The sequence below is a fragment of the Pyricularia pennisetigena genome (assembly GCF_004337985.1).
Source record: "Pyricularia pennisetigena strain Br36 chromosome Unknown Pyricularia_pennisetigena_Br36_Scf_16, whole genome shotgun sequence".
NCBI lineage: Eukaryota > Fungi > Ascomycota > Sordariomycetes > Magnaporthales > Pyriculariaceae > Pyricularia > Pyricularia pennisetigena.
The window spans coordinates 194,851-218,765 of record NW_021940928.1 but is presented as its reverse complement, the minus strand read 5'-3'; the positions used below and the strand labels follow the sequence as shown (position 1 = coordinate 218,765).

The 23,915-nt window shown below is 53.2% G+C and overlaps 5 protein-coding genes across 5 annotated transcripts; 3 read left to right on the top strand and 2 right to left on the bottom strand.

The window, feature by feature from the left end:
* Window positions 1-4,044: 4,044 nt before the first annotated feature.
* PpBr36_11183 (uncharacterized protein) lies at window positions 4,045-5,242 on the bottom strand (the record flags this gene model as incomplete). Its single annotated transcript, XM_029898285.1, has 2 exons — window positions 4,045-4,603; window positions 4,776-5,242. 2 exons carry the CDS (start codon window positions 5,240-5,242, stop codon window positions 4,045-4,047), a joined length of 1,026 nt encoding a protein of 341 aa, XP_029743381.1.
* A 4,811-nt stretch (window positions 5,243-10,053) lies between these two features.
* Window positions 10,054-10,356, bottom strand: PpBr36_11182 (uncharacterized protein; the record flags this gene model as incomplete). The annotated part of the gene is made up of 1 exon (XM_029898284.1): window positions 10,054-10,356. A coding segment is annotated over one exon (303 nt), but the record flags the coding sequence as incomplete, so codon positions are not given.
* Window positions 10,357-11,284: 928 nt separating this feature from the next.
* PpBr36_11181 (uncharacterized protein) lies at window positions 11,285-13,038 on the top strand (the record flags this gene model as incomplete). Its single annotated transcript, XM_029898283.1, has 3 exons — window positions 11,285-11,432; window positions 11,599-12,835; window positions 12,909-13,038. The coding sequence occupies 3 exons, from the start codon at window positions 11,285-11,287 to the stop codon at window positions 13,036-13,038; spliced, it is 1,515 nt and encodes a 504-aa protein (XP_029743379.1).
* A 1,806-nt stretch (window positions 13,039-14,844) lies between these two features.
* PpBr36_11180 (uncharacterized protein) lies at window positions 14,845-15,249 on the top strand (the record flags this gene model as incomplete). Its single annotated transcript, XM_029898282.1, has 2 exons — window positions 14,845-15,077; window positions 15,174-15,249. 2 exons carry the CDS (start codon window positions 14,845-14,847, stop codon window positions 15,247-15,249), a joined length of 309 nt encoding a protein of 102 aa, XP_029743380.1.
* A 7,069-nt stretch (window positions 15,250-22,318) lies between these two features.
* On the top strand, window positions 22,319-23,822 carry PpBr36_11179 (uncharacterized protein; the record flags this gene model as incomplete). Its single annotated transcript, XM_029898281.1, has 5 exons — window positions 22,319-22,757; window positions 22,818-23,193; window positions 23,285-23,476; window positions 23,540-23,680; window positions 23,741-23,822. 5 exons carry the CDS (start codon window positions 22,319-22,321, stop codon window positions 23,814-23,816), a joined length of 1,224 nt encoding a protein of 407 aa, XP_029743345.1. The 3' UTR covers window positions 23,817-23,822.
* Window positions 23,823-23,915: the final 93 nt, after the last annotated feature.

The following is a 23,915-nucleotide window of genomic DNA, read 5'->3' as shown; positions in this document are numbered from 1 at the left end:
CGCGAAAGGGGTCGAATAGCGCGCTGGCCTCCCCTCCAAAGGTTTCTCGAGTTCCAAAACCACGTCGAAGCCGGGTCGGCTAGGCGGGAGAATCGTCGACGCCTTTTTGGAAAAGAAACCCTCAAGGTGGGCAAGTGCTTTGGGTAACTTGGCTCGTACTTGCGCGATGTGCTCCGGGTCTTCGTCTGCAGGGAATGGAATGGGACGTCCATCGTGAGTCTTGTTCCACTGCAGGGCTGATACCGCATTGAGGCTGGTCGTAGGCGTATCGTTTACTGGTACCAGCGGTATAGGCTCCGTGGGTAACGGGGATCGCTTCCATCGATCTTGACGTGGGTCGTTAAGAAGGGCACAAATATTGGCTGGCAGGGCTTTGTTGGAAACGGTCTTTGGGATAGTCGGAAAGGCGCTAATTTCTGCGATCTGAGCCTGGTTTCCGTGTTGGCGTTTAGGGCCTTGAAGTATCTTGCGGACCTGGATGCGACGGTCTTCTTGTTCCATCTTGCGGTCCCGGCGGACTGCGTCAGCTTGGGCCTCGAGGTCCAGAGGCGGATTTGAACGTTGTACAACGATTGCCGGTGAGTATTGGGCCATGGCGGGCAGGTCGTTGGGCCAAACGAAGCTGCGGGTAGCTGGGAATAAGCCTACTCGATGCTTCGTCCACCATTCTTGTCCGATAAACACATCGTGTGCCGTCTCGAGGAGGATGAATTTCTGCCGTGGGAATTGTCGTCCGTCGATTTGCAAAGTGAGCCGAAGGTATTCGGTGGCTCTTGCGGTAACTTTCCGGTTAAAATCTCCAAAGTCCAAAGGTTTGGGGAGCTTTTTGATAGGTAGCTCTAAACGTTGGGCAACCTTTTTCGCGAGGCTCGGTCGAATGGATAAATACACATCTGCTCCGGTGTCACAGAGAGCTTGGGCGTTGAGACCACGACCTTTGTCTTGCAGTTGAATGGGAGCAAGGAAGGTGTTTAATTTGGGTGATCTATCGATTTTAGCTATCTGAGGCATGCAGACTGCCGAGGAGACTTCCGGCAGCCTTAGCAGTTTTCCGAATCCGACGAAGATGAGCTGTGGCCGGATCGTTCACCAGCTTCTCGATCGCCTTCGTGTTGAAGGGCGAGGACGGCGGCGATGTGAGCGGCCTTTTGGGGGCAATTGCGTGCCAGGTGCCCGGCTTCTTGGCAAAGGAAGCATTTACCCTCAATGACCAATTTGGCGTTTTCTCTGCTGGGCGACTTCGGTGCGTCAACGGTCTGTGTGCGGGCTTGGTTCTTGGCTTCCTGGCTGTGCCGGCGATTCTCGCGTCGACGCTGTTTGCGTTCGGCGCTGGCTGAACGCTCACGGCGCTCTTCCCTCTTTTTGCGGTTCTCGCGGAGCTCCTCCCAAGCGCGTTGTTGGGCCAGCGCCGAGTTCGCAACTTCTCCGGCAAAGGTCTCGTACGAGATATTTGGGTCTTTGGATAGGCTGAGAAGCTGGGGGTTCAGGTTGGCAGGAATGTGCTCATAGAGAACCAACTTGCGTTCCGTTTTGGCAATGTTGGCTTTATCGGCTAGGCTGTTAACCTTGCCAATAAACTGGTGGATGTCTGTTGACTTGTCCGACAGACTAAACTTCAGGTGACGAAGCTCCTCACGGGCTTTGGAGGCTTGATTGTCATCGTGGTAAACAGCGGCTAGGGTCGCGACCATTTCGGCCGCGCTGCTGAAAGGCATAATGGTGGATTCATAGCGGCCTTGGATAAGGTCGTTGGCAAGCCCTTCAGTGAGGGAATTGATCACCGCCATGCGGCTTCTTTCTGTTTTGTAAGTTTCGTCGTCCTCTACAAATTTATCTGCGATTTTGGTGATCCATTTATCAAAACGATCCTTATCACCATCAAACATGCCGGGGTCGATGCCGGCTTTACGTGCCGTCCTGTCGTAGGCAGGGTTTTTAGCATTTTGGTTACTTCCGTAAGGCTTAAATGCTGTCCGGGCAGCGATACCATGGGGCTTAAACTCAGCCCCTCCAAAGGCGCTGTTCAAAGGCGTAATACCGCGGGTTTGACGGGTGGCATTGTTACTCCGGGTGGCGAGCTGGTCTTTAAGTTGGGCAATGGTGGCCAAAAGATCTTGCAGCTGTGATTGAGTGATTGTAGCCTGGCCGGCAGTGTTTTCGCTTTCGTCTGCCATTTCGCTTCTCATTTGGGCGGCAGGCGAGGGCGCTCTGCTTGGAGATTTCGGAATTTCGTTCCTGCCGTCTGACGTCTTGGCAGAAGGTTGGTGGGGAGGGCTTCGCGCCTCTCCTGGGTGCTCAGAAACTGACTCGTACTCGTACGATCCGTCAACTTCGATGCTGTCGACTGGCTGATCTTGCTGTGTCGTATTGGGGCTCAACGGGCTCTTCAGGCTCTGTGTTGGCGCTGGTAGGAGCGGGCTCTACTGGCTCTGGGCTCACTGGGGCAACTGTAATCTCTCCGTTTTGGTCCGAGTCTTCGGTGTTGGGAGTAGCAGTGCCTGAAGCCAAATTATCTGGCTTTGCTGAGTTTGCGTTTGTCACGCGTTGGGATTGGCGAATCGGTGGGCCGTAATTCTTACGCGGCGACATTGATTTCGCGAATGGTGTCCTCTGTTTCTGTGGCCTAGTTTACCGTCGCGCACAGCCGACGTAGTGAATGATTGAATGAAGGGATTGAACGATATATTTTAATTGCTTCACCAGCAAATCATAGTGAGTTTAGAATTATGTCACGGCCAGGCATACATTGGAGAACCTCAGTGTATTAGGCGCTATCGACGAAAATTCTAAACTGAAGAGAAGAGAGAAATTACAATCGACGACGCGCTCAAGAGACGCGCTTAAATCCGGAGGTAGTGGATCCTTGTCCGATCCCTGGCTCGGTGTGGAGCCGAGTCGTGATTCTGAGGGTAGGTCTAGGGGCCTGATCCTCACAGTAGTATTAGTTAACGCCGGGCTCGGCCTGGCTTGTTAGCCGGCCGTTAGCAACCTCCCGAGGGGTATCTCGGCGCACATTCTATCTTCTCTATTTACACAGGGAAAAAACAAGGAGGGCAGAGGCGGATCGTGCCTGACCGGGTTCGGGCCCGGTCATGCTTAGGGGGTTAGTTCACTGACGCGACCCCGTGTCTTAAGGTGCAAGGAGGGTTCGTCTGACGGCTTGCGCCGTGAAATATGGGTGGAGAGGTAGTAGGTCTATTCCTTGTCAGGGTTTTCGGGATCGCTTACGATTGGTCTGCCTAGGCGTAGGGTGCGTTCAATTTATCTCAGAGGCTTCCCAGTGTAGCTGCTTATTATGCAGGAGGCCCTCCATATAAGAGGCTAAGGAACAGCGCTCCACTCACCAGTATGCCTGCTTGTCAAGCATGTTGGAAGCCTACAGTTGGTGCTAAGAATTTTCCACAGTGCCATGCGGGAGGCCTGCTGCTATCCTACAGGTACATCCTACAAATAGAAGCTCGGCGGTCATCGCTTGTAAGAATCACGAACGAGCATCTGGACTCTACAGGCACCGCCAGAAGTGGATGGATATTTAATTTGCATAGAAAAATAGCCAATTGCGGGCTGAATATTTGCTTGGCGGTGATTGGGCGATGGTAGCGAGTGTTTCTGTTGTGATAACGGTTGCTATCAGCATTGCTACGAAGTATGTTTTCCGATTTCGTAAGAAAAAGAGGGAAACGGCCGAACCATTCTGTCGGGTCGATGGGACCAACCTATTACGAAGCAATGGCAAGGGTGCACCCTTTTTGGCGAGTTTGTTGGCCAATTAAAGTTAATCTCCAGCCGCTGACGTTGATGTAACCTCCATCGCCCCCTCCCTCGCCCCACCATGTATCGCATTAGTCCCGGCTGATTACAAGTTCGTTGGGCTTTACCAGAATGTCAACATTGGCATCGCAGTCGGAGTGGGTCATTTGTGAGGCAAAGAGGAGAACTCCGTCTCATGAGCCAGGGGAGGGGGATGATGTTGGTGAAGTTTGACTACCTCTATTTTATTTGTACAGGCGGGCAGGCGGCAATTTTCCCTCTCTCTCTCTGTCCCTATGTCCTTGCCCTGTCACGTTCAATACCCTGTTTCTCCATGCTGTCTCGCCTTTCCGACCCCCATGCCTCGAGCCTCCGCGGGTTTTGGACACACCAAAGCGCAAGCTCGCGCGTTGCCAATGTATCCTCAACGCAGTCGTGACCTTGCCGGCCATGGTTCTGGATATCGATCTCCACGAGTTGCTTCATCAAGTCTTTCAGGCCCCAAACGCGTCGAAATGATTCCACGCCACCAAAGACAGCTTCGGCAGTCTGCAAAGACGTATCGACAATTCGAGTGTGGACAACGCGGAGAGCGTGTAGATCGTGTTCCAGACCATGGCCGATTAAAACAGTATCGACATCAACATACTCCCACAGCTCTGCCCTAGCAGCGCGCCAGCTCGCAAGGCAGTTCCTGCTTGACTTGGCTTCCCGCAAGGCGCGGGATGTGATGCCACTGTGTTTGGTGCGCCAGTTGATTACTTTTCCCGGTGGCTGAACGAAATTATTGATGAGGACCTCGCCTGTCAGAACATCAACAGCGCAAATGTAGGCGATCTCGCTTGGCTCAGTCCTGCGTGGTTTCCTTGATCGCCCATTTGGGCTTCGGCTGTTTTTCTGATGTATTGGTTGATGCAACGATGGAGGACTGCCGTTGAAATGATTTTTTCTTTCAAACCCAGGTCCAGCCTGGTTCTGATACTGTTTTTCAGTTGCTGTTGGAGCCTCTATACCCACCATCTCACAGTCGATAGCCACTGCCCGTCGCTTCGGAGCGCAGTTGCTTCGCGGCCGGGAAGGCAAGATGTCCTGGAGCATGATCCCTGCAGGAAGTCTGATGCCTTGGGTAGTTATCACCAAGAAGGACGAATCTGTGCCTCCTTAGCTGGCTGGAGGAGTGACATCTCTGTTTCAGAGCGTCATATATGATGTCTTGATCGGCAGTCGACAGGGTGCTATAGGTGTTGGACCCGTGTTGGAGCGCCTTCTGCAAAGAAACATTGATGTCGGAGTAAGGGCCGCTTTGAAAAGTGACAAATTCAACCTTGAAACTCTTTAGCTGCTGCTGTGGCGTTTTAAAAAGAGCCGGGAGATTTTCCGAACGTTGCAAGTCTGGCTCCCCCGAGGGTAGCGGCATCCTAGCGGCGTCACTGCTGTTCTGCGACGAGCCGGCCACAGCCAAGCGTAGCGAGTGTAGATTCCAAGTATCCATGAGGTCGGTGTCGCGGTTCGGGAAATATCAGAGTATATCTCGGTACTGAAAAGTGCTAAGTGCTAATGTTGGCTTTGATGAAAACTGATGAAGGAATTGATCAAGGGCGAAAGGTTGCAAAAGTATCGATAGAGAAAAGGGTGTAGACTAAGCGAGGCCGTCTTATTATTCTTCACCAGCATTTCCAATACAGTACCACGATTAACTACCGCACTTTTTAAATTGACGATTCTTTACATATATGTGTTGTCACTTTCTTATTTGTTTCCACCACACCATCTCACAATGACGCGGTGTCACACCACATGCAAGCGGTCACTTAATTATCCTACACGACGATAGAATGTGCTGCGTCTATAGTCAACTCATCAATTGATAAGGAACATCCATGAAATAAATGCAGTCTGTAGCGAGCAGCGGAACCCTGCGAAGTCAACAAATAACGCTGCTTTTGAGCTATCAAGCCGGTGTGATGAACTGCTAAAGTGCAGACCAGGATTGTTTGTATGCCCTAACACGCATTTTTGTATGCTTCTCCCCACCGGATGCCAACAAGAGGCCTCCTAGATGGTGGAGAAAGTGTAAGACGATCCGCCCGTAAGCCCCCACTGTCGCAATGAGACGCCGAACCCCGCAGTTTGTCGCCCCAGGCTCTCAAATCGGATTGCGCTCTTGCTCCAAGCCGCGGATAATGGAGGGCCTCCTGCATAGCTGAGAAAACTCAGGCCGGCTTGGTTGCTTGGTTGAGCGAATGATTAACATTATGGCGATTGTGTGCGGCATTAGGCAACCTCATGTACATTTCTTACTGATATTATTCGTGGACTACTCAACAGGGCTGTGTCCCACGGGTTAACCTGGCTTATTGCCAACACATCTGCGGGTAAATTGTTGAAAGGAGTGATTATCAATGGAAAATGCAAGTAAGTTTGATTGGAGCGCCAGCTGTACAAAGGGATGGAATAGGTATCGCGAAAGACTTCCTCAGTTCAGACATTCCGCTCCCCATCGCTGCCGTTGTTACTTGTCACGGCCAGGGTAAGCATAGCACGGAAGCTAGTCTATCGGCACCTATCGACGAAGATTCTACTCTGAGGAGAAGAAAGGAAACAAACAAAGTTCTGAGCTTGACGCAACGTAGATAAAGGTATCACCCTGGTGGGTCGTTGGTCAGGCGTCGGGGTTAGGGTCTGGTGATCTCATGGTCCAGATGTCACATGGGGGTCGGAAAGAGCCGATGTATGTCGCCGTTGTATAGGTTCTCAGGGGCTCATTTGGCGGGACACTCAGTATATTTTCAAAATGGCTAACAAAGCCAAACTCAGTGAAACTATGAAATGCTTAAAGTCGAGATTGCACCTGATTTATTCCCGTTTTTCTTTGCTGTTCTTTCTGACAACTCGCCCAGCATGCCACCAAATACACAGCTTCAATCTGTTGCGGCTTTTACGCCGCAACCTTCCTCCATGACTATCGTTCTCGGGTTCCAGGATCGAACCGTGGCTCACAAAATCATTGAGACGCATCAAATCTGAAACGCCTCATCGTTTTCCTGCCTCGATTTTCCCCCTCCCACGTTGTTCTTCATGCACTTCGTGCATTCACTTGTGCTGTACGTAGGATCGTTTTCCCAGGAGGGACAGATGCCAGTCTTAATTGCAGTTTGACAGTTTTCCGGTGCGTCATCTTCTTGATGACCACAGGCGTAAACTGTGCAAGAAAACGTGCACATTTTCTGGTAATGATATCGATACATGTAAGCATATGAACGTTAATGGAAGGCTTGAGAAAGGGCTGCGAACCTGGTAGGGAAGAAGAACAATCTACTCTAAAGGGCTTGGCCTTCTTCAAGTGGGCGAAATAGGCTTGTACGAGCAAATTCTGTATATTGTCTTTTGGTTAGCCGTACACCTATAGCCAGGTCTCCGGTAGAGTTGTTGAAATGAGGAAGTAAAACCTTTTCAACTTTGTTTGTCAACGAAGTAAAGGCATTGGAAGGGAATGAGGGCAGCTAACAACTCACCACTAACTAGTAACAGAAGCCAATCTCAGCGTAGCAGAGTAAATACAACAACTCAAGACTTTTGGCAGTGTCGACTTTTACGGTAGCATCAAGCAAGCTTACCGCACCAGCATCCTTTTCAATCCTGACCCAAGATTTCGGGCTTTTCGGACTTGCCTACCTCTGCTGTTTGGTCTGCCGAACTTGGTGACGGCTGCGAGTCGTCACACCGCTCCAGTGGAACACAAATAGCGCTGCATTCCGAACATGCCATTTCTTTGATCAGGGAGCGCTTGGGTGCGCATTCCGATTTGCAGCAATTCTACATCTACCAGAAAAATCAAATTTGGACCCAAAAGTTGAGAAACCGAGGCGTGCTATGTGCCACCCGCCGGGGAAGGCTGCATGCAAGGTTGCATGTTTGTCACATCTCTTGGTATTAAATCTGTCAGGCATCGAGGAGCGTGCTGAGGCTAGTTATAGCTCGCTGGAGTAGAGCTCCATTGGGATTTGCGCCGTGGAAAAGGTTTCATGAAAAACTGATAATAAAACGTTTCCCCAATCAATACACGGGTCCGGTAAACTACGCGAATGAGGCCCCCTGTGTCTGGACGAGCTATCTCCGCCCGGATCCATACGTTTTTAAACCAGCCCTGCTCTTGTGGGAGGGTTTAACATGCTCCACAACTTTAGAGCCACGCCCTGCAGGATAGGAAGCGCAAGCCCTAGTTCCAAATGCCAGGGATCCAGGTATCCATCACCCCTTTAAACGCCGGCCTGTTTTATGGTCACATATCTCCACCTAGAATTACATTATGTACAATAATAGAATGACGGGGGTCAGCGACAGGTACCTACACAGCTCCACAAGTTTACGCATAATCCTCCGTGTCTTTTTCTACGACTACCATTCGTCATCGCAGCGGTACGTAAGTCTCGGATGTTTCGCACCCAAACAAAAGCACCCATCGCCCAATGTAAACTTCGATGCTGATATCCTGTACGACAATTGGCCGGTGGTAGCCCTTGACCGAGTCTATCAAAATATAACACAGCTGCTCGCTCTGCAGTCCGAACTCTGAGGTTTGGTAAACGAGGCGCCAGGGGCTTTCGTCCTTAGGCGCGACAACCAACGTGACGCGTTAATTGCCTGCTAGGCATCGCACTACTCATACAGCCGAACGCAACGTCTATGAAAGCGACTGCTTTTCAGGGGATCCACCCAGCTCCTTGAATGTTTAACTGTACTGCTTTGCAAGCTGGCGGTATTCCTGCGGGCTGATATTTGGACGCGGTGACGCCTGGTCGAGAAGGGAGGGTAATGCCCGTGACCAATTTGCTACGGTTGGTGCGATAAAGTAATACATATCGGTGTGGCAAATCTGCCTCGCATTGGTGCAATCGATGAGGGGCTACCCAGGAGTCTCGGCTTCCATGGGATGACGCATGATGCGAGTATTCTAAGAAAGGCGGTGCCCACATTTGAGGGACGAGTCGTAGCTGGGTAGACCACAGATATTGACTTGGCGCCGGGCGACTGAAAAGATGACCACAGAGCAACTGAGACGGATGCTTTGACGAAGTAGCGGAGTAGTCGGGTGGATAGGGTCGGATCAGGCTCCCCCTAGGCGTACGTAGTAAATGACTTGGGACACGAAAGTGACAAGCAAAGAAGCAGTGTATTGTGACCTTGAAGGCGGTATCATCATCAATGTGGGTGAAGAATCAGGGGTGAATTTAATGCTGACCTTTCTGCAGGAGTCTTTTGACGGGCTCGTTCCTACTGGCCTTCACCTCCACGGAGCATCCCGGCACTCAACTTGGATATGTTCCTCTCGATCTGCACTTGGCAAGATTCTTCGCCCTCCTTGCTTTGCGAATGCGGTGTAAGTTGACAAAAGGAGGTCATGCAGTGTTCAGGGGTATTTTCTCTTGGCACATTTCTGCACTAAGTAAATGGGCGAAAGAACCTGCTTTGGTAATGCGCCGTAAAAGTATGACCAGTTTTGACGCAATTCATACCCCAGCGCCGTAATACCTTTCACAGGAATTCAACCCTGCACAGCCGTGTTGGCAAACCATGACAAACAAAGGCAACCACCAACGATCTAATCTGGCCCGAGCGGCTTCAAAACCAGGTCTTGACTCTCGCGGCTGATTGGTCCCAAAAAGATCCCAGGGAGAGGCCGGACGCGTTCCCGAGTGTTTGTGCTCGGCCTCCCCGAGATTACGTTGCCGTTTCTGGTTTCTTTCATGTAGAGAGTGCGAGCCAAGAATGAAATTTCTGCTTTCAGTCATCATTCCCAACAGTTTGGGCGCAGTCTTTAGAGAGGTTGACTCATAGTAGCGCATTTCTTTTGGTGGCCTGGTTCCTGGAATAATGTTCAAGAATCGGGAAATTTATGGATGCGTTGCAGGTTGGAAATGACAAAAAGTATTTAAAATCCCAAGCATCTAATTACTGCCATTCAATCTATATTATCCCAGCCGCTCTTTCCCCATAGCAGCCATTGTCAGGCTTGTACTTAGTTTGATCAAAGTTCTTTTATTGGCAGCTCTGCGAGGTTGGGAACTATGTTTGAAGATGAAATGCCATTAAAGATCAAGAGTAGTAGTAGTAGTAGTAGTAGTAGTAGTAGTAGTATTATTTAACGCCGGGCTCGGCCCGGCTCATTAGCCGGCCGTTAGCAACCTCCCGAGGGGTATCTCGGCGCGCTTTCTATTTTCTCTATTTACACAGCGGAAAACAAGGGCATAGAAGCGAATCGAGCCTGACCGGGTTCGTGCCCGGTCCTGCTTACAGGTTTGTTCACTGACGCGACCCCGTGCCTTCAGGCGCACGGAGGGTTCGTCTGACGGCAGTTGACGGCTCTTCATCGAGAGGGGCCTGTGTCCAAACAGCGGAGCTGTCGGTCGTTTGTAGCCATGGAGACGAAGTTCCCAACAAGTGTGGGCTCGACGGCACAGGCGGGTGGTTGTTGTCGATAGCCAGCCGGGTTATCCTTGCCACGGTAAGCGGGGAGGAGGTGGAGGGAGCAGGATTCGAACCTACGTTACTCAAGTAACAGCCATGGCGCTTAACCACTGCGCCATTCCCCCCGGAAGAGGTAGGTAGTACTCAAGCGTTTTTTGTTCGCACAGAGATATGAAAAAAAGGAAAAAAGGGGCAAGGGAAGCGGGCATGACCGAAACCTTGGAAGTGAATGCCCTAGCATAAAGGCTGTTTCCACTGAATCCTGTCCATTGTTCGGCCCCCAAGCGGTATAAAGTCTCGGGAGTCCAGGGTGCTTTCGAAATTGGTCCAGGCAGTTCTCATACAGTAACAACCCCACCTCGTACGAGCTCGGCTACGATTCTAGCAAGAAGGTTCCCAGGAAGAACAACACTGAAAATAAGACATACATGGAGCTGAATGAAGGGGAATTCAATGCTGCCGAGTCTTCCAGGCCGGAGCAGCCCTTTGGCAGGAATATTATCAAGGAGACGGTAATATTTCAGACGGTGGAACTTGCGGGCAGCTCTAGCACTTCACACCTGCGGTCAGGTGAGGCTGGATTGTAGCCTGGGGAGTAGGCTCGATGTATGATCACTCGTGGGGCTGCTAGCAAAAGGCCTGTAGACTAGGCCTTGGTAACGCGCAGTACTGTAATTGTCGCATTAGATAATCAGATAGATCTCGTCGTCACATGACAGCTAGCGCTGAGTCAGCGATAGGAGCAGGATAAAAGAGCTTCCACGCTCTTTTGGCTAGATAGCGCTACTGAACCCAATACATGGCTCTCCTACCCTATAATTCAGGCCGCATATTTACGTTGGTGTGCGTCATTAATTACTTCAGGAATGTCTAGGTAAGCAATGTCCCACGGGGTTCCGAAAAGTGGCGCATCGCCTCTCTATACATAATCCAAGAATCCCGTATCATGTAATAACGCACGACAATAATTAGGGCAAGTTCAGAATTGGTAGCATCCGGGATTGACAGACGCTGCCTAACCCCCTTAAACTTGCAGTCGGTGGCAAGGCAGAAAGTGTACCTTTTGATGAACAGCGTCCAACGAGACGCCAGCCGGGCTGGATCGCTCAAGGGTCCCCCGTCAAAGGTATCAGCGGGTCTCCGCAGTAACCATTGGTCAGTTCGCGGCGGGTCAAGAACCGTGTCCATTCCAGGGGACCCCAACAACACAGTCCGTGCCTCGCAAGGACCGTACATAAGCGCAACCACGAGAGCACCTCTGTCCAAAGCGACCTCTGTACCTTGGCCACCAACCCACGCTCGTTCCATCCCGACCTTATACACTCTTTTCCACACTCGCGTGAAAATCCTGACTGCGCAATGGCGATGTTTAACCTGCAGCGCCTTTGGTAACATCTGCGGCAGTCGAACTTGGCTATCGCGCTGTCGCCACCGACTTAGAGCGCCTTGTCAAGTACTCCACCGTGGGCGTGTCTGTGCGCCAGCGATGGAGTGAGTTCGACGCGCCCGTGCCGGTTGTTGTCGTCAACGCCACGTGCGAAAGCGACATCAAAGCGGTGGTCAGGTACTGCAGCAAGAACAAGGTCCCCTTCCTCCCTCAGAACGGCGGCAATGGCTGGGCTTCGCTCAAGTTTAATACCCCTGGCGTCATCCTCAACCTTGCGGGCCTGAATCAGGTCGTCGTCAGTGCAGACAAGCAGACTGCTCGCGTCGGCGGCGGTGCCATCATATCCGACGTGGTCGCCGCTGCTGATGCGGCTGGTGTGCTCGTCCAGACTGGCAATTGCAATTGCGTCGGCGCACTCGGAGCCAGCCTCGGTGGCGGCTATGGCAACCTCATCGGCGAGCTGGGCATGGCCGCCGATAACATGCTGTCCCTCCGGGTGATCACCGCTGCCGGGGAGGCAATCAATGTCAGCCCGTCTTCCAACCCGGATCTTTGGTGGGCTATGCGCGGCGCTGGCCCCAACTTCGGCATCGTCACCCACGCCACCTACAAGGCCGTCCCCACCACCAACCGCAACGCCTGGCTCATTACTCTGACCTTTGACGGTTCCAGGGTCGCCGAGATTGCGCAGGCCGTGGAAGACCTACCCCTCCTGCCCAAGCAGGTCGTCTTCTTCATCCTGTCCAACTCGGCTATCATGGTCACTGGCTTCCTCCGCGGTGGCACCGAGGAGGCTGGCCGCAAGGCGTTCGCACCTCTCTATGCCCTTTCCCCGCTCACCCAGAGCTCCCACGTCGCCCCGTACACCGGTTGGAACGCCCCCAACGACTTCTTCTGTGCCCGTGGCGACCGGAAGCCCGCCTTCACCACTGCCCTCCCCAACATGAAGGCCTTGTCCTGGCCCGCCGTCTGGGACTTGTACGACAGCTTCCAGAAGCTGCCCGGTGCCCAGAACTCGGCTGTCCTTGTTGAGCGTTACAACCTTACCAAGGCTCAGTCCGTTGGTCGCGGTGCTACCGCCGTTCACGATGAGCTGCGCTTCAACTCCTTCGGCCAGGCCGTTGTAATTCCTTGGTACAAGGACGCAGCCCTCGATGGCCAAGCCCTTGACTTTGCTTCCAAAGTGCGTGATATTTGGAGCGGTCCTGCTGGCGGCAAACGCAACCCTGCGTAAGTGCTCTCTTCACTTTTTTCCTCCTAGTTTCGGAATGGCAGAAGCTCACAAGAGCCCATTTTGCTGTAGTTATATCAACTTTGCCCATGGTGACGAAGACCTGGCCGCCATCTATGGCTCCAGCCTACCCCGCCTCCAGGAGCTGAAGAAACGTTATGATCCTAACAATGTGTTTGGACAATGGTTCAGCCTCGCATGAGCTCGAAATGTGGAACATCTTTTAGTCATGGTTTTCATGGAATGAAATAGAGCAAGTGCATGGTTGGCAGACTACCCTCAAATCATACCATAGTGCGGGAGCTTGAGACGAGGACATCAGTTTAAGGCCAACATATCCTGAGTCTCACCCGAGAAATTCGAAAGTGCTATAACCAAAGAAAGGTCGGGGGCTCAATTGGGCGCAGTTTCGGGACATTGACTCATGGCAGTGCAGTCTTGGGTTCAAGGATTTGTGGTATGTCGTGTACAAATGAGGAAATTCATGGGTGCGTTGCTGGTTGGACATCATAGATAACAGCCCAAGCTCGGACATCAGTTTCCCCCAACTCCCAAGGTCTTTCTTGTCGGGGACTAAGGTCGATTGCTGTTTTATAATCAACCGTGCGTCCGCTTTCGAACAGCCGGCTATGGAGGCGGCCAACAGGACTGGCACGAGCAAGACACCGGCAGAAATTATCGAGATATTGCGTCGCAGGACGCCCGGAGCATCAATCAATCATACCTGCTTTGGCACCTAAGCTCTCCAGAGTGTGAATTATGTAGCTCTGAAAACAAGCGAACTGGGCGCTCGTTGTTCGCGAATTGACCAAGCCTTTCTGTTTGGTGCCATGCATACGTTTGAGCCTTTTACGGGACGCTCATTAGTCCACCCGGTATTGCTGCGTAAAGGCAAAGTCCACCGGAACTAGCAAAATCGGGAAGGTGGGGGAGCAACAACAACAACAACAACGGATGGCCGAAATTTTGCTGTAACTCTACAGCGCGCTAACAAAGAAGTTCCATGCATATCCGCCCAGTGCATGGCCTCCTTTTGCCAAACTATACCTCATTTGTAAACTAGTCTAGATAGGGCATACAATCTTGTAAAGTGCAGATTGACATAATGTAGCCCAGTTAATTGCCGGAATGCTACCCCAATTCATCCTCCCAATAAGCTGAGTGGAGGCCAAGGCAAATAAGAACAAACCCGTCATCCACCGTACCCCTTACGAAACCTACCTGACCGAAGAAAACCAGTGTAACAGCCTCTGTTATGTCCAAGGCTGGGTTCAATCCCACGACTCTCTACTTTTGTCATGTTACCAATCACATCACACCACCGTGCTTATTCGCAATCTAGAATTTTTCCCGGCGCTTTTAGTGATTGTTGGGTCGCATTGCAGGCGCTATTTGATGAGTACGACAAGCGGTAAACTCGGCTAAAAGTTTTTTTTCAGTTTATCGGGTGTGGCTTGCAGGTTCCCACCCCTAATGTGCCTCAAAAGTATCGCAGTCAAAGTTTTGCACAGGGAAGCTTGCTAGATTCTGACTGTGGTACTTTTCCGTACTTTTAACCAAAGAGTTCTGGCTCGGAAACCATCTGTTTCTAGCGAAAGGTCTGCCATCTCCTCCTTCTCCCACATTAATTTCTTTGCATCGGCTTGGCTTCTGTTCACAGACTGACAGCCGAAACTTGTTGCTCTCCGATGTTTCCTAGCTAACTGCCGGAATGCCACCCCAAGTTACCCTTTCAAAAGGCTCGGTGGAAGGAAAGGCCAATAGGAACGAGTCAGACCCAAATCGATTTTGACCCAATTCCATACCCCAGCGCCACGATACCTTTTGAAAGAACACCACCAAACCGCGTTGGCGAACTACGGGAAATAAGGCAACCACCAACTAACCCAGCCTAAACTCAAGTCTGAACGCTCAACCGACCAAGACCCCTCTGATAATCAGGAGCCATGATGGAGAGGTCAGAAAGCTCGAGACAGCAGTAATAGTAGCGGTAAGCCGGCGCAAAACCATGAGTGCACCCGAGGAGATGTCTTCAGAGCGGCCCGTCTCTCGGTACCGCGAGGTGGTCAAGTCGCCGCCCAACGCCCGACCGAAGCCGCGGGACGTGCGCTTCGAGCAGGAGCTGACGGGCGAGGGCTACCAGCGGAACTGCCTCCTTTGTGCATCAGCTTCACCCCCAATCTTCGTGATGTTTGAACCTCCTGATCACATACGCAAGATGGATGAGATGCCTCACAGACAGTGAGAAGGTTCGCAACTCCAATGTGCTTCAAAGGTATAATGTTCAAACTTTTAGCACTGATAACCTCACTGAATTCTGACTGTGGTATATGGCAGTGACCGCAGATGTACTCATAAGGAGGCCTCCGTGATGAATTGTGTCTGCTGCAAGGATATACTGGGGAGCTATTAAGAAAAGAAGGAGCCATAGTGCCCAGGCACCTCGCTTGCACGCGGAGGCTGAGGATAAACACCGGGAAACACATCCGGCCTCTCCTGGGACTTTTTACAGCCCAATCAGCCGCGAGAGCCAAGATCAGGCCATGGAACCGCCCAGGCCAGATTTGTTCGTTGGTGGTTGCCTTTGTTTGGCATGGTTCGCCAACGCGGCTGGGCAAGGGTTGGATTCCTTTGAAAGGTATCTTTCGTTGCATATAATCCCAGTGCCCAAAGGTAACAAGTGGTAATACCCCTGAGAGATTGCATAACCCCCTCCTGTCAACCTGTATATACTTGGAAGCGGCTAGGGCAGGGAATCTTGTAAGATGCAGATCCACTTAAAAATACCCCATTTGAGTGCCGGAATGCTACGCCGAAGTCATCACTAAAGGCACCAAGCATCCTCCACCATTCATGGGTCAGACCCACCTTTGTTAGCGATTCACACCCAAACACACCAATAAGCTTAACAGCTGAAGAATTTTCGCCCTCCGGGCGCTGGTCGTCATGGCCTCACCAGAGGTCTCAAACCGCCGCGCGCGCCCGCAGAGCACGCCGCAGGCTTTGCCGCAGGGCCAGGCCGAGTCGGGACACGTATCTCTCGACACGCGCACCGCTAACGCGCCTCAGCCGGCTGGCCGCGGAAGGTACTCCAGCCTCCCGGCCCTGGCCATCAAAACACTGCAGCAGGAGTTGGAAAACGTGGAAACAGTCGGCAGCTGGCTCGAAGAGGTCTTTGCAGCCAAGCTCGAAAGTTTACAGGCCCCGGAGGACGCCGCGCTTAGGAGAATTGTTCTTGAACTTGACGACGTGATCAGCGGCTGGTTCCTCAGTCGCACCCTCCCTGAAAAAGAGCGTTCACGCTCCCCGTCGCGTTCGCCGACCAGTTCCAGCGAAAGGCGCAGCATTTTAATTACGAGGACGGGCACGGCGTCGTCGGCCTCTAAAGGCAGAGGCACGCCCACTAACAAATCGGTCACATGGGCCGAGCGAGCCGCCACGCCACCAGCGGCGGCCCCAACGCAAATTTTAACCCCGGCCACGCGCTCGTACCCGATACGTACGACGCCCGGCAATGCACCTGACAGCTCCGCAACTCCCTCCCAATCGGGCCGGGACCGCTCCCAAGCCCCGAAACGTTTGACAGAACAGCCGTCCAACCGCATCCTGATCCGCGTAAATGACAAATTGCGGATGGTGACGAGGGAGCCATACGCGGTAACGACCAAACTGGCCGAATTGGTCTCGGTGCCACACAGTGAAATCCCAAACGCCAAGCGTACCCCCACGGGCTGGGGTGTTACGGTGGCCTCTGAGGAAACACGGCAAAAACTCCTCAACCCCAGCGCGGTCAAGGCCATTATGGACGCATTGGACGCGCGGGAAGTCACTGTCCCGACAACCTGGCACACATACGCCGTCTCTGGAGTGCCCCGAACGCTCAATTGCCTGGACGGAAGAAAGGACGTACATGAGGTAATCCAGGAGGAGATTACCGTGGCAGCAGGCCAGCAGCCAGTCAACTGGCATATTTCCAAACATGGTTACGACCCACATACGGCTGAGGGCACGTGGATAGTGTCCTTCCTTCAACCCGTAAAGCCCTTTCAGCTTTTTGGAGTGTCGAAACGTGCGCGGAAGGTTGAAAAATCACGCAAAATTACACACCACCACGACGGTTGCCAGGGATATTGCGAAATACGTCGCTGCGTACGGCAAGCGCGTTGCGGCATATGTGGTGAAGCAAAACATGCGACAGAGGAAGAGCCGTGCAAGGCAGCCCCCAAATGCGTCAATTGCCACGGCCATTTCCCATCCGGACATGAGAACTGCCCTGCCCGACCTTTAGTGGTAAATGGGAAGTTTGAACGACCTTCACAGCGTAAACTAAAGGGGATTCGCAGAATCGGACGTGCCAACCGTGCCGCGATTATCAACGACCGGGCTGAGGCGGCCCGCCGAGAGCCAGCACCTGCAATCCCGGTCCTAAGCACCTCATCGCAGCATTCGCAAACCTCGAGCTCCCGATCGAGCATTTCAAACAAAAGAGCGCGGCCATGCGAGGCGGCAGGGGCGGACATCCGCAACTTCCTGCAGGTTGAACAGGAACGCGTGCACGACGAAATCGTTTGGGCAGCCGAAATGGAGGAGGACGCAGCGGCTGCCGAACCTTGCCCCGCTGATGTGATAGACTTGGAAGCAACCCGTCGATTAATATGACGAAATACTCGTTCGGCAATATGCAGCGGGAATGCCTCGACGTAGTTTGGGCCAACGTAGGTAAAAGGATGGGTGTGCATCTGAGCCTATTGGAGTTGTGCCACCAGAGAAAAGTGGACCTGGTTAACGTTCAAGAGCCATGGTGCGGGCTAAATACGACTACACAAACGCACCCGGGCTATGATGTTTTTGCGCCAGTGGACGAATGGCACGCCAACACTTACGAAGCCATGACTGGGCTCCGGCCCCGGGTGCTCACCTACGTCAAGAAGGGGGCAGCCCTAGGGGCCGCACAACGACGGTTACCGCAGGGCCAAAATACGCGGGACATACTCTGGCTCGAAATTAACGGAATATTGTTTGTTAACGTATATAGGGCTCCGGGCACTGAGGCCGCGCTGGAAATGGTATGCAATACCGTGCCAAATGGACCCACGGTGCTAGGCGGCGATTTTAACGTAACGGCTGCTGCATACCAGCCGGGCCGCGCAAACGCACGCGGAGGGGATCAACTGACGGCATGGGCGCAAGCCCAGGGGATGAGTTTTACAGGAAATATCGGCGTGCCCACCCACCGCGACGGGGGTTTACTGGATATGGTCTTTTCCAACCTCCCCAGCACAATAACTGTGGTTGACAGCAGTCTTTACACAGGCTCCGACCACGAATCCCTTTATACCACGCTGCGGACGCGCGGCGCCCCCCGCCCGGAGGCGGTCAACGTTTCGGTTAGGGACGACCGGCTACCAAAGTTCGCGGAGCTACTTGCTTTTGGCATGCAAGACATGCCGGACCCGGGATCCGCGGCCGATGGCTACGCATTGGACGCGTGGGTAGCTGAATTTACAACTTTATGGGAGCAAGTGACGTGGGTCGTGGGTACGCCGGCGGGAAAAAGGGGCAGCTCGGCTCCCTGGTGGACCGAAAACTGCCAGCGGCTCTGGTCCGAATTTCAGCGGGTAAAACGGAGCGCTGTAAATAGGGCAGGCGCCTCTGCCGAGGAGAAAGCTTACACGAAAGGGGTGCGGGCCGCGAAGCGGGAGTACTGGAGGCACCGGATCGACCAACTGCGCGACGATAAGGATTTGTGGAACATGGTGGGCTGGCTGGGAGCCGGACCACGCCTCCGGTCCCCGCCGCTGGTTATTAACGGCGAGCAAGTGAGCGAGCCTTTAGCAAAAGCGGAAGCACTGCAACGGGAGGTGCTTGGCCGATTTTCGGCGGAGGATGACCTGCAGGGAGACCCCTTGGAGGCCTGGTCGCCGGACGAGGCTAAAATCCCTTGGGACACCCAGGTTAGTGCGGAAGAGGCGGAGCGCTCCTGCATTGGGGTTACGAGCACGTCCCCGGGCATCGACGGAATGACCGTCCGGCTACTAAAAGCCGGATGGGCTTCGTTGGCCGAGCCGGTGCGCAGGCTCTACCAACGTTGCCTGGAACTCGGACATTTCCCAGCGCCTTGGAAGAAGGCCGAAGTCGCGATGCTACCGAAAACGGGGAAGAAAGACCGGAGCAGCGTTCGATCCTGGCGGCCTATAGCCCTCCTCTCCTGCATCGGAAAAGGCCTCGAGAGGCTCGTTGCACGCCGGATAGCTTGGGCCATACACGACAACGGGCTCCTTAGCTGCACCCACGGCGGTGCCCTACCCAAACGATCGGCGACGGATCTGGTTTGTGCCCTCGCCCACGATATCGAGCAGGCTCTAGCTCGCGGGGAGGAAGTCACCCTTGTCGCATGCGACGTCCAAGGCGCCTTCGACGCCCTCCTCCATGGGCGATTGATACGGAAAATGCGGAGCCTCGGGTTTAGTAAAATGCTCCTCAGGTTCGTGATTAACTTTTTAAGCGGCCGCCAGGCCCGAGTCCGGCTGGAGGGTACGACCACGGGCTTTAGGCGGCTTGGGTGCGGCACCCCGCAAGGGTCTCCCCTTTCCCCGATCCTATATATGCTATATTTGGCGTATCTCGTCAAAAACGGTACGAAGTGGCGGTTGGCATACGCAGACGACGTGCTTACATGGAAATCGTCACCCTCGTTGGAGGAAAACGTACGTTGGCTGGAAGATAAACTCCGGGATATGCACGAAATTGCGGCGGAAGAGAAGATCCATTTTGCAGCGGAAAAGACAGAGGTGATCCATATCACTAAGAAAAGGCACGGTCGCAACCCGGAAATCCGGATTAATGGTAGAACGGTTACCCCGGTCCAACTACCGGGCGGTCGACGCGGACAAAGCGCCTCCGGGGCCGAGCGCTACCCGGGCATGCGTTGGCTTGGTTTTTGGTTCAGCCGACGGCTAGACGGGCGCCGCCACGTGGCCGAAAGGGCTGCCAAAGCAATGGCGGTCGCTGCCCACCTCAAAAGCTTTGGGGCAGTAAGATACGGACCGCCTGCGGCTGCACTTCGCAAGGCAGCGGTGGCATGCGTGGGTTCCTCGGCCACCTACGCAGCCGAGGCATGGTACAACCCAGCGCACAAACAAAGAGGACTCCTCAAAGCACTGAACAAACCGCTGGTTTTAGCGGCACGGGCAATCCTCCCGGCGTATAAAACCACCCCCTCGTCCACTGTTCTCAGGGACGCAGGATTACCCTCGGCCCGCGTCGCGCTGGCCTACACCCGCCTGAAATACGGCGCCCGACTAAGGCTCGCGGACAAGGGGCACCCCCTTGTCAGCCGCCTGCGTGAAACACCTCGTGCCCGCAACTCGGGCCATTCGGCCACAACCCTGCAAACGGCTGCACAACTTCTCCCGCGGATCCGGAGACTAGAGTTGCGCGCACCTCGCAATGCCCCGGATTCTCGCACTGACCCCACCGGAGGAGTCCCGAAAGAGGAAGCGGCCCGCCGCTTTATCGAATGGCTGGACATGGTATCACCTGACGATATCGTGGTATATACGGATGGTTCGGAAAAACACGAAAACAACTGCGTCCAGATAGGGTACGGATGGGCCGCTTTTAGGGCGGGCCTGGAATTTGCCGCAGGCTCCGCATCTATTACGCCGGAAAGCCACGTTTTCGACGCCGAGGCGATTGGCGCCCTAAAAGGGCTACAGGCGGCAGCCAAGGCCCAGCCAGGCGCCCGGATCTGGATTTGTGTGGACAGCACCTCGGTTATTTGGGGTCTTAGAGGCGACGCGCCGCGTTCGTCCCAATGGGCCTTTCTGGAGTTCCATGACCTTGTCGATCTACTCCGAAAACAAGGTACCGAGGTTCGGGTCCGTTGGTGCCCTGGGCACCAGGGAATCCCGGGAAACGACCGGGCTGACGAGCTGGCCAAGGCCGGCTCCGCCGGACCGCCGGACCCAGACCCGAGGGCTCAGCAAACCACGTATAGCGGTGCCGGCACGGTCCTCAGAGCCATTCTTTCGAATATAGAGAAGGACTGGTGGCGTAAAGAACTCTGTGAACGGTCCCCCGCATATAGGGAATGGAAATTCCAATACACACCGAGAAAGGAGCCCGAGGAACTGCGTTTGCCAAGACCCCTACTGGGCCATTATTTGGCCATGAGGACCGGCCACGGCGATTTCGAAGCCTACCATGACCGTTTCAACCACCAGGATGCAAACACCTCGTGTGCCTGGTGCTGGAAGCGGACCTCCCCTGAGCACCCGGTGCACTGCCGCTATTCGCGGGCGGTGTGGAGAAACTGGCCGTGGCTTGATAACGAGCGGCCGGTCGGGCCGCCAGACCGCGCCCAACGCCGCAAATTCTTCCAGACAAGCCTCGGGCAACCGAAAAGCTTTGAGGCGTTTTCGATAGCCACCAACTACTTCAGCGCCCGCCCCAGAGCGGCCCGCCAGCGCCCCGCGCGCCACGAACGCACTTTACGCCTAGGGACACCGATCGTAAACGACTCGAACTCAGACGAGGAATAGACTTGCTGCCTTTTCACCCACAATTCACGGCACAAGCCGTCAGACGAACCCTCCGTGCACCTTAGGCACGGGGTCGCGTCAGTGAACTATCCCCCTAAGCAGGACCGGGCCCGAACCCGGTCAGGCACGATCCGCCTCTGCCCTCCTTGTTTTCCCCCTGTGTAAATAAAGAAGATAGAACGCGCGCCGAGATACCCCTCGGGAGGTTGCTAACGGCCGGCTAACAAGCCGGGCCGAGCCCGGCGTTAAATAATACTACTACTACTACTACTACTATCACTAAAGGCACCGTCGAGGTAAAGGCCAATCGGAACGAGCCCGTCACAAAACGCACCGCTGACCAGCATCAACTTTCCCACCGACTCTTCGTCATACCTGCTTGACCTCCCTGCTCAAAACAAGATGGCTTAGATGCTTCGCAGACAGTGGCCTGTTGGGGGTAGGAGATTACGTCGGCGAGCCCTGTTCCTTAAAAGTATCCCTGCAATTTGTAAGTGAGGTGCCCAGACATTACAGCTCCCTCTGTTGTTGATGAATCCCTACTTTAGATCCTTGTAGCAGGCATAATTCATTACGGAGGCCTCGTAATGGGTGCATCTGCGGTCAAAGGCGGATCTTTTCGCATATTGGTATGGTCGTATTGCTGAAGCTAGCGGGATAGTTGTGCCTATTTGGGGATGTTCGCTTACCTCTGCCCACTTACCCATACCCAGACATCGCGTCACCGTCGTCAAATTAACGTCAACGAGGAAGGTTACAAGCCAAAGGTACGTAAAATACATTGGTTGCCTGGTTGCCTACTTTTTTGTTTGGCAGGACTCCACTTCCCTTCTTTAAAGCTTCTTACCCGCTACTAACTTTTGTCTCGATCCCATCGATTCTTCTTTAGTCGCAGAACAAAGAAAATTTGTCAATTCTTCCAACACTATAAACGTCAACATGGAAGGTGAGATCTTGCACGACTTCCGCATCACACATTCTTACTCTGAAAATCATGACGCCGAAAACACAATTACCGGCGAGAAAGTTAGCCTGAGGCTGAGTCCTAAGAAGCACCGACTTGAAGGTGAAATCTCAGCGTACAAATCACTTGCAGGCGGCATTGGCATCCCTTTTTTTGACTCGGAGGGAAGCCTGATTGTTACTACCAGGCTTGGGCCAACTCTTGAGAACCTTTTCGAAAAATGCGGTAGACAGTTATCTCTTAAGTCGATTTTGCTCATTGCTGACCAGGTAATATCTCGCCTGGAGCTTATGCATGGAAGATCACTTGTCCACGGGGATATCAAACCTGACAACTTCCGAATCGGCATCGGCAAACAAGGCAACGTCATTCACGTAACCGGCCTCAGCTCAGCTTCTGCTATCAATGGAACGTGTAAGAAGTAATTTTTCCCGAGTCTTTATGAGCGGTATCCCATTAACATTTGTTCAATAGCTTGGCGCCACGACATGGAAGCATTGGGCCGCATGCTCGTCTACTTCGGCGGTGGCAAAACGTGGTTGGAGTTGGTCGAGACTCCCCTAGAGACTCTTTGCGATGGGCTCCCAGAGGCGTTCTTGTATTATTTTGGTCAGCTGCGCAGTTCAGGCTCTGAACGGAAGCCCGACTATGAGCTGCTGCGGCGAAAGTTCCAGAAATTGTACACTGACAGCAAATACCCGCACGACTTTGTCTTCGACTGGACTCTGATCAGATACAACAGCAGCAATATCGGAAGCATCGATAATGGACAAAGATTTGCGGAACAGCCCGAGTATGCCCCAATAAGCCAGCACGAGCTTAAAACAAAAGTGGTGGAAATCAGCAACAGGTCTGTACATGCATAGCCTCAGAGGAATTAATTTGAAATTGCCGCTGCTTGCCGTTACAAATGAGGACGACTTTGCTGACTTATTTTTCAGTTTGCAAGACCTGGAAACCAAATTTGAAAAGGATTATGCACGAGATCCGCTTTCCATTAGGCAGCAGCAATTCAGAGAGCTGCTTGATGAATATATAGATTGGGCATGGGCCCTCGATCGTGTATCTCACAAACGTCCGCGACCTTCAAATGATGACATAGCCAAGAGCATTTGGACAATCATCGAACGAATGTAGGAGTTACATCTTGTTCTTCCGGCTCACAGTGACTTTTGATGCTAACGAACCACCTTCAGCTTTGGCCTGCCTGGAATGAAGTCGGATCAGCAACTCGCCTTCTTTAGGTCAGCATACTCGACACTGGCGGTTCTCTATGTCACGGTGTCTGCTTCTGAGACCATCTGGGCTCTATATCTCAAGAAAATTTCGGAACGCGGGTAATTAAACCATTTCTTCAATTGACAACTTCGATTTTTCATATGCTAACAGTTATGCAGAGCTGAGTTTGACAGCGCTTGCCGACAGGCATGGGACATAACCAGTGAAGAATGGGCCAAGACCTCCAAGTCATAGATTTAATGCTTATGCTGGCATATAGGGAAGCATACATACCAATCAAACACTGAGAGGGGAGGCAAGGAGCGCCTCGCGGCCCGTCGAGTTTGGTTTTCA